The sequence below is a fragment of the Hippocampus comes genome, unplaced genomic scaffold (genome assembly GCF_001891065.2).
Source record: "Hippocampus comes isolate QL1 unplaced genomic scaffold, H_comes_QL1_v1.1 scaffold661, whole genome shotgun sequence".
Taxonomy (NCBI): domain Eukaryota; kingdom Metazoa; phylum Chordata; class Actinopteri; order Syngnathiformes; family Syngnathidae; genus Hippocampus; species Hippocampus comes.
The window spans coordinates 2,119-12,169 of NW_017806224.1; the positions used below are offsets into that span (position 1 = coordinate 2,119).

Sequence of the window (10,051 nt, forward strand, 5' to 3'; positions counted from 1 at the left end):
TCAATAAACACCTGATTATCACACATCCTCATTTGCTCCACATATCCTATAAAAGTGAAATATGTTTGGACATTGTTTTAACCCCACACTCAGACTTTACCATAGTTGGACTCCACGAATATGAACACAAACCACCTATTGTTCATAAAAACAATTGCCCTGCTCAGTAGCCGACTTTAAGTGTGCCGCTCGAATTCTGGTAGTGGTGCTGAAATGACGTGACAAATCCAATGCAACCAAGGCAACCATATGCCCAAACTGTATTTGCTGCTACTGTTGTAATACTTAACAAGACAACCATTTCTTAAAAACAAACAAATAAAAAAAACAGTGCATTTTAAGTGTTGAGATGGGAGAAAGAATGCACCAATGGTCAAATAAAATGCAGCCCTGTGTGTTTATTGTGAAAACCTGCTGATAAGTGATCCTTGTTCAAACATTCAGCTGCTTAATTGACAGACTCTTTGGTATTCTCGAGGGGAATTTCTTCGTCTGATGACATCACAGCACGCCACATTATTGTGAAACCTAAGGCGAAAGCACACCAGTGTCTTAGTCTTCCGTCTGATATGACAACATATGACAGTAAAGAAAGTACCTTTTCAAACGCAGTTCCCTGTCTATCTCCTCCAGTGTCTTGCCTTTGGTTTCTGGTAGCATGAAGTAGAAGAAAACTGCAGCCAACATTGCGGTTATCCCATACAGAAGAAAAGTTCCAGACAAACCCATTGCATCTGGTGATACAAACAAACAAGCCAGTGTTTCCAACATTGATTGTGTCACGGCACATACTTTGCACACCATCTCATCCATCCTATTTCTACATCGCCCGTCCTCACTTGGTGAGCTGGAGCCGATCCCATCTAACTTTGGCCGAGAGGCAGGGAGCACCCTGGACTGTGCACCAGCCAATTGCACACACAGTTGGGGTAAAAAAAAATAGGTTTCTCCCGGTTTTCCTCCCACATTCAAAAACCCCGCATGGTACGTTAATGGAAGACACCAATTGTCCTTATGTGTGATTGTGCGTGCAAATGGGTGTTCGTTGCTACCCAACTGCATGTGTGCCATGCAACTGGGTAGCAACCGATTTAGGGTGGAACCTGTCTGCTGCCCGAAAACAGCTGGAATATGGTCCAGCACGCTCACAACCCTCTCTCTCACACACACATGCACACACGCACACATGAACACAGGCACGCACGCACGCACACACACACACACAAGCTTACTGAAAACATCCAGGAAGGTGAAAGCAACCAAGAGGTGGGCAATCCAGTTGAAGCAGCTGGTGAATGAGAAGGCTCTTCCTCTTACAGCAGCGGGAAATATCTCACTGAGGAGGAGCCAGGTCACTGCAGCAAACAAACAAGAGCTTTTCTTTTCTATGTTTACAACATACATTCAGTCAACAAGTCGTTGGGCAATGAAACAGTAGTTATGACAGTATGTTTTCAGGACAGCAATTTCAAAAGAGCATCATATTCATGTTGATAGCAGGCTTGTACAGTGATGCCTTGAGATACAAACCGATTTCTCAGCTTTGACTTGAGAGAAAAAAAAAATAATCCATACAAGCGCTGTACATGGTGACAGTAGCTCACTTCTACTTGCTTCACAATAAGCAACAGTTGGGCATAGTTAACAAAATAGCAAAAAAGAGGCTTTGAGCTGTTGAAAGTCAAACTAAACATTAAACAATGACACAATGGCAATTAAAACAACCACGTTAACCTGTCTACAAGTTAAAGCTTAATGCAAACATCCAATGTAGGTATGTGTGTTTCCATTAAAAGTGGTCACTCAATGAGCCACAAACATACAGTAATTGCTTATTTTGAATGACGTTGAAGCAATTTTTTTTCATCATGCCACTACACCACTAACGATGACCAGGAACAGGTGTCCTAGTTATAAACACAACTTCAAATTTTCTCGACAGATCAAGTACACATGGTGTAAGACTTGGAGAATATTTCCCGAATCTGTAGTTGACAAAAACCCTTCAAATTTTTTTTAGGTGAGTAAGGAAATTACCCAAATTCATCCATCCATCCATTTTCTGATCTGCTTTATCCTCACAAGGGTCACAGGGGGCAGGGGGTGGGGTGCTGGAGCCTATCCCAGCTGTCTCCAGAAAGTAGGCTGGGGGACACCCTGAACTGGTTGCCAGCCAATCACAGGGCACACATAGATGACCCTTTGCAATCACAATCACACCGAGGGACAATTTAGAGTGTTCCATTGACCTGCCATGCATGTGTTTGGAATGTGGGAGGAAACCGAAGTACCCAGAGAAAACCTACGCAGGCACAGGGAGGCCGGAGCTGAAATCGAAGCCGACCTCCACACTGTGAGGCCGATGCGCTAACTAGTTGGCCACCGGGCCGCCCTATCCAAATCCAAATGAACATGTATTTCTAATAGATTCTGCCAAATTTGAAGTGAATTGGTCAATTTCAGACATACTTTTTGGGCTTGCAGATTGCCAAATGATGTCACTATGACCCGTCATGTTATTTCCTATTTTCTGTTGCTTCAATCGAATTTCATGAATTGAATTAACCCCAAATGCCTGCGAAACATGATGTCATGTTCCTGTTCTTGGCCTGGCCAGCAGGTGGCAGACTGAGCGGACTTCTGGCTGCACACCTGCTGCCAATCTTTCAATTAAGGAACTGTGTATTTAAGGACCCGCAATCGGTCTGCTGGTTGTCGGAGTATTGTTTATGCCTTGATGCTTCCTTGCTCATCACAGACTCTTTGCTATAGATCTCGTCGTTTTCGCTTTTGAACTCTCGGTACCATTTATTCTGTAAGTATGGCTTTGTTTTGTGATTTGGCTTTTTCTTGCGTGTAGTTGATACATTGTTTTTCGTTTGTCTCGGTTCTTGTTTTCCTCCCTTGACTTTTGTGCAAGTGCTTTTTGTTATTCGTTTTTGTGCTCCCTGGTCCTTGTTTTGACCTGTGCTTGGTTACTACTTTGTCGGTGCGAATTTTTGTACATTAAACATTTTTTGCTTCGGAGACCTTGTCTGGAGTCTACACTTTTGGGATCCAAAACTTGATTCGGTTAGTCTGAATCGTGACACATAATGTATTTGTACCGTACTGTGTCTATTAACAATGTATTCATTCTGGACTCTTTAATTTGTTTTTTCTCCACATGGGAGCCATGATATCAAGTTATGATTTCTGTTATGCTGATATTCACCGAAGGCAGCACAGTGATCGACTGGTTAGCATGTCCGCCGCACTGTGCAGAGGTGCAGGGTTCAATTCCGGCTCAGGCGTTCCTATCTGGAGTTTGCACGTTCGCCCCGTGCCTGTGTGAGTTTCCTGCGGGTACTCCAGTTTATTCCCACATTCCAGAAACATTAAGTTTAAGACGTTGGCCACAAATTGATGCCTTTTGACTGCATTTAAACTACCATAACTTTCTTAACATTTGTCCCGTATATTGCTGGAATCATCTTTAAAAAGATTTGTCTGATAATGCTGGTTTCATGCAAGTCAATTAATCACTGAAATTTTACGCACATACCTAAATAATAGGAACCTTTTAGAAAAAAAGCATTTACATGGCAGTGTTATAATGCTTAAGGAATGGGGTGCCCAAACTACGGCCTGGGGGCCATTTGCGGCCAGCCATCTTTTTCAGCAGCCATGACACAAAAAAATATATTCAACTAAAACTGACTTTTCACATGAAACTGTTATTGTGTTATTGTGCAAGTGCACACCATAAGAAGCCGCAATGAATCGCGATGAATCAAGATGCACAAACTGTTGAATTCTTTACATTCTGTTGAATTGTTACGACACATTTTTCTTTCGAGCTAAAAAAAAAAAAATCATGACAAGATGTTATATGTGTTGGCGAGCCTGAAAGGCATTAATGGAATTTTCATTCATTTCACTGGGGACAGATCATTTGAGATATGAGTGTTTTGAATTACGAGCGTGGTCAGAGAACAAATTTAACTCGTGTCTCAAGGCAACACTGTACATCAAAATAACACAGAGCAGGAATAAACTATCGGAATATAGTCAAGGTAAATATACGAACTTGGCCCAAATCCAACAGAGTAGGCAGTGACAACTGCCATCATGCAGATAAGTATGATCCAGTTGAAAACTTCCTCCATCACCGGTTCCTGAGGTTTTTCTGCTTTGTTTCCCGCCATAAGTACACCAGCGGCTTGGAGCTTGTGGTTCTCATGGAGAGTTGTGTAAGGAGGTGTGTCATTTCCAGTCGTGAAATGAAGGTGACTCGTCTTGTTGCCAAGTGAATCATCTGAACTACAAGGCCTGGCCACGTGGTTTAGTGAATGTCCACTGAGCAGTGCAATGGACATCAGACAAAAGGCCATGACGCAACATCCTCCGATGAGCAAAGGCCTTCTGCCCACTTTGTCTGAATACACCATGGAGGTAAGAGTGGCGACCACTTTGACCATTCCAATCCCGACTGAGGCCAGCACTGCGGAGTTGTCGCTCTGAAATCCTGCAGAGTGAAATATGATGGAGGCATAAAAGAGAACATTTGGCTGGCCAGTGAACTGCTGAAAAAGCACCAGTCCCAGCCCGATGATGGTGCGGGTCCTCATGTTGTCTTTCCGCTGGAAAAGGTACATGATATTATACTGCACCTTCTTGCCTTCCTGGGTGCCATTTGAGCAAGCTTCGTCTTGGGTTTCTATCGCAGCCATAAGGGCTGTTTCAGAATGAATACATCGCGTCTCAGTGTTCGACGGAAGGAACCATACGGACACAAGTTGAATCAATGTTGGTATGAGAGCCAAGCCGAACATCCACTTCCACCCACTTTGTAAATTAAACAAAACGTAGTTCGTGATGTAAGCGAGAAGGATGCCCACAGTAATGCCAGCTTCATACAGCGTTACCAAAAAGCCCCGACGTTCCGGGGTGACCATCTCTGATACGAAGATGCAGCAGGACATAGAGGACTGGCACATGGCAAAGCCCACTGTGAACCTGCCAAGTAAAAGGGTTTGGTAGGAGCTGATAAGCAGGATGAGACTTCCAGTCAGCATTAAGACAATGCTGAGCAGGATGGACTTTCTGCAGCCATAACGGTCGATCAAGCCTCCTCCCAGCAGGGAGGCTAGCAGAGCTCCGATTAACAAGGAGCTGACCAGTGCCTCTTGCTGGATGCAGCTGAGTCCGAACTCAGCCTTGAGCTGCAGCAAAGCACCAGAGATGATGCCCAGTTCGTAACCGAAAACCAGACCTCCCAGCGATGACACCGCACTGGCCAACAGGAGGGTCGAGCAACCTAGGAGGTTGAACAAATACACAAAAAAGCTCAACAACAGACGCTTTCTATAATACAATACAGTGGTACCTCTACTGACGAACGTTTCTTCATACATTTTCATGTTACGAAACGCCTCAACAGGAAACAGTTTCAAAGGATTGTTAAAAGCCGACAAAAGCAAATGTCCTTGGATCAGTTCTGTACAAAACGCCAGGCAAAAAAAACCCTTTGGAGAGAGAACAAAAAACGATGAGGACGGTGTTAAAAATTAAATGACCATTTTTATTCTTGACTCTATTATTTGTTATTTACATGATGCACAACTCTCATTTATTGTGCAATAATCTAATTGTAACATGTATTTCTGTCAGGGATTTTCTCGGACAAAGTTAAAGAAACGACTCGGCACACAGGAAAATTGTCTTCAATATCGACGGAAGCGGATCTCTGAGAGCGAACGACGGTTTAGTTGCTCCGTGATCACGCTCAGAGCCCCCCCTCCTCGAGTTCGAACCTTTATTGTGACATATGCAACATACAAGAAAAACACTGCCCCCGATATTTGCATACCGCACCCCTGGTCCGGCCCCTCGGTGGTGATTGGTTACCTGGGTGTGAGCTTTGAACCACCGGCACTTAGGCGCCTTTCGGTCTGGTCTACACTGTATCAACATATCGCAGACTTTGCGGACGACAAATGTCGCCTGGGCGCGACGGGTGTCCTCAAATCGTCTTTTGTTGTTCAACCGCTGTTCCCAAATTAATCGTTCCCCCTTTGTGACCGGATCTGGCCCTCTCTCCTCTGATCGCCCACCCGCCTTGATGTGTTAATTGTGGTGTGGGCTGCAACAGCCCTCCGCCCAAATGACCGGCACCTTCTGAACAGGAATTTGGGGGTGCGAATTACGCACCCAGACGCTTCAACGTGCACGGATCAAATGAAACTTAAACATGATACAATTTCGCCCATAGATTCCTCTAACAATTTCTTACATATTTTGATGCATTTATATGCTTTATAAAACATTTATGTCAGAATTTTGGGGGGCTTGGATCGGATTAGGGCATTTATGTGCAAAACGCGTCTCAATTTACAAAATGTTTTCTCCCAGAACCAATTAATTTCCTAAGTAGAGGTACCACTGTACATGCATTTACACGAAGCAGTTAGATGGGGAATTCATGAATGCAACCGTTTACAACTCAATTATTAGGAAAAAAAGTGCGGATGGATACGATGGCTGTGAAACACCATCAAATCAAATGTATTGATATAATCCTTAATCACGAGAGTCTCAAACCTTGAGTGATCTTAACCCCCGAAGAGGGAAAGGAAAAACTCAAAAACCTCATATGGGGAAAAAATGAACCTTTTGAAAAGAGACCATCAGGTCATGAAACGGCAAATGATGCTCTATCATGTCAAGTTGAAACTGTTTGATTCAGAACTTCACGACACCTCTATGAAAATGGAATGTCAGTCACTTATTTTCTTGTATTTACTTCCCTGCCTTCTTTCAGTCAATGGAGGATCATTTGCTTTGGTTTGCAGTCCCCGTGAGTGGTCTTGTCCATGGTCCACTGAGTTTTGGGTGATTTTTTTTTTATTTAATTACTTTTAGGCTTAATTTAGCTTTTGTTTGATGATTCCAAAGTTCCTTGTTTTCTTTAATTTAAGAGCACACCTGTATCGCCTCCCTGCTTTCCTGTATTTGGGTGCGAAACCCTGCCAAACCCATAACAGAATGAATCTGGCCACAAAAGGACCCAGTGGCAAGCGCACGGCGTCAACCTGCCAGCTGGATGTCTGCTTCCTCTTTGCCCTCAGCCTGCCGACCACGCTGACACGTTTTGCGTAAACTCTGTCTTTTCCTCCACGTTTCACCCGTTCCATCGACTTGTCCTGGATTTTTTTAATGCTTCCCTTCTATTTTAACACCCCACGTTTTGTTTTAGAGCCAAACTTTTAAGACGTTGGGGATGGCAGTTAACCTCTATGACTATGATTCAGATTTTAACACCAATTTATATTTTCCCAGTTCTTTTCCTATTATGTTTTTGTCGTGTTTTTCTTATGATATGAGTCCACCCACGAATCTTTCACTTCAGACCTTTACTTGGACACCCGGTTGGCCATGTATCCGGGATCTCCGAGGGATGGCCAACGACGGTGCCCAAGTAAAGGTTCTGATTCCTCTTGTAATGCGCCCGCTTTTCAAACCCCAAGTTCCATCAAGTCCCCTCTGTGAGGAAAAGTAGATTTGCTTGCTCCATAAAGTAGAATTTCTCTCCTATACATCACACACACACACACACACACACACACACACACACACCATTATGATACGCTGATGACAATATGTGACGTCACTGTGAAATTTATTCCCTGTGTCAAGTTTCACTGTTTTAATTATTAATATGGGTTAAATCACAGGTGTCAAACTCAAGGCCCAGGGGCCAGATCTGGCTCAACACTTCATTTTATGTGGCCCGCGAAAGCAAATCAAACATGTCAGCTTCGATGATAATTGCTAAGATCTGGACCAAAATTTCATCTTCTCATGTGTAATAAGAGAGATATTGAAAGCATTTTCTTGTTGCCAAACCCCTCATGACAGTAACTTAAACAATAGTTCAATCAACCAATATCCTTGACTTCTTTATATGGTTTCACAGTCATAACGGCCCACCAAGGGGAATGGTAACTATAATGTGGCCCGCTACAAAAATTAGTTTGACACCCCTGGGTTAAATAGTTCATTTGTTGGTGATGCAGGTGAAATTTACGCTTGCTCCATTACAGCAGAACATCGCAGGACTCTGCCAGCTCAAACTTTCTTTGTAAATACAGTAAATATTCCCATCCCCGGAATTCTCTGAAAAGGAATATCCTTCACCAGGAACAAAAGCCTGTGCATTAACATTTTGACTACGATATTACATGTTACCGGAACTTACGTAAGCGGAAATTCCACTACCCGTAACCTGGATTGACACGTCATGCCGCGGGAGCTTAAATACACGCAACGCCCACCCGATGCTACGGAACGACGACACCGAGACACATTTTCACTTCGCGTTTTTCGATCATCAGATTCGAAACGACGACGTGTAAGTGAGTTTTTATTGGCGTGCGTTTTACTGTAATTGTGAATGATTTTAACTTTATTCACTTAACGTCCTGTAGAACGCGGCACTAGCTTAAAAGCAGCACCCACTCGACACGACCGAACAGACTGTTCGCTTCGCCGTTTACATTCATCAGATTCGATACGAAGACGTGTAAGTGACTTTTTATTGGCGTGCGTTTGACTGCAATTGCGAAAGATTTTAACTTTATTCACTTAACGTCCTGTAGAACGCGGCACTAGTTTAAAAGCAGCACCCACTCGACACGACCGAACAGACTGTTTGCTTCGCCGTTTACGTTCATCAGATTCGAAACGAAGACGTGTAAGTGACTTTTTATTGGCATGCGTTTGACTGCAATTGCGAAAGATTTTAACTTTATTCACTTACGTCGTGTAGATCATGGCATCGAAACGTAGAAGAACTGTAATGACTGGAGCGGAGCGAGTGAAATGCATCCGTTTGAGCAAGGCTGGACACAAAGTTAAAAGCATCCAGCAGACACTTGGAGTCGGAAAGACGCAAATCTACGAAACTTTAAAAAACAAGGCATCGATTCAACTCCTGATGACAAGCCACCATCCAGCGAGGAAGCAATGCAAATGGCAACAAATCCATCAGTATGCACAATAATTACCAGACATCGGGCTGTTGTGATTTTTTTTGGGTACACCTGTATTGCAGTTTTTGTTATATAAAGTTTTTGACAGTATATTTTTGTATTTTATTGTGTTGTTACACGTGCATTTTTGTCAACATACTTGCAGGTTCATAAAGGACATGTACCATGCTCATTTCCCAAATGAGGAATTTCTGTTATCAGGACAAATTGGACAGTGCAAACACGAGTCCGCACTAGAGAATATTTACTGTACAGTGAAACTCCTCTAGAACAAAACCTACATGGGCGAAAATACCCCCTTATGTGAAAGAATCTTCATGCCTTAACACACTTCCCATTCTCCTGCCCCTCATACAACGAAAACCCCCCTGTTGCGTTATACGAAATCATTTTCTCTGCTCCAGCCTCACGAAGACATTCACTACAATGAAGTCTTATCCAACAACAACCTCTACTGCTTCGTTCGAAAAAAGGCAACAGCAACCACCACACTGGTTTACATAGTGAACGATGTTTATTTCGGTCACAGCTGCGAGTTTCCTGGACTCAACATACTCATAGCTGCTCTGCCATTGGCTTACCGAGCATCATCCTGGCCTCCGATTGGCCAAGAGGGACCTCACTGTCTATGTGTGTAGATACTGAAGCTAGATCCGTAGCATCCGATTAGCTGCTCAGAATAAATTGCTTATGGCTCGACGGACATTCAAATAAACGAACGTTTCCTCGAATGCTTTACTCACGTTATCATGCTAAAAACACCAACGGAACGCTTCGTAGTCCTTGATGGCCATAGCTAGCTCTCGAAGGCTAAAAGCCTTACGCTAACTGGAGCGCTTCTCTCTCATTAGTGCTCCAGTTAGCGTAAGGTTTTTAGCCTTCGAGAGCTAACTATGGCCATCGAGGACTACGAAGCGTCCCGTGGCTCGACGGACATTCAAATAAATGAATGTTTCCTCGAATGCTTTACTTGTTATCAATCTAAAAACAGCCACGGGACGCTTCGTAGTCCTCGATGG

The 10,051-nt window shown here is 43.5% G+C and overlaps 1 protein-coding gene across 1 annotated transcript in view; it reads right to left on the bottom strand.

Annotated features, from left to right (window-relative positions):
* Positions 1-373: 373 nt before the first annotated feature.
* Positions 374-10,051, bottom strand: part of slc2a10 (solute carrier family 2 member 10) — a 19,966-nt gene continuing 10,288 nt past the window's right edge. Inside the window, exons 3-6 of the mRNA XM_019856345.1 lie at positions 4,070-5,299; positions 1,233-1,355; positions 599-734; positions 374-528 (exon numbers count right to left, since the gene is read on the bottom strand). Coding sequence (XP_019711904.1) covers positions 441-528; positions 599-734; positions 1,233-1,355; positions 4,070-5,299 — 1,577 coding nt within the window. The 3' untranslated portion in view covers positions 374-440. The remainder of the gene's footprint in view (positions 529-598; positions 735-1,232; positions 1,356-4,069; positions 5,300-10,051) is intronic.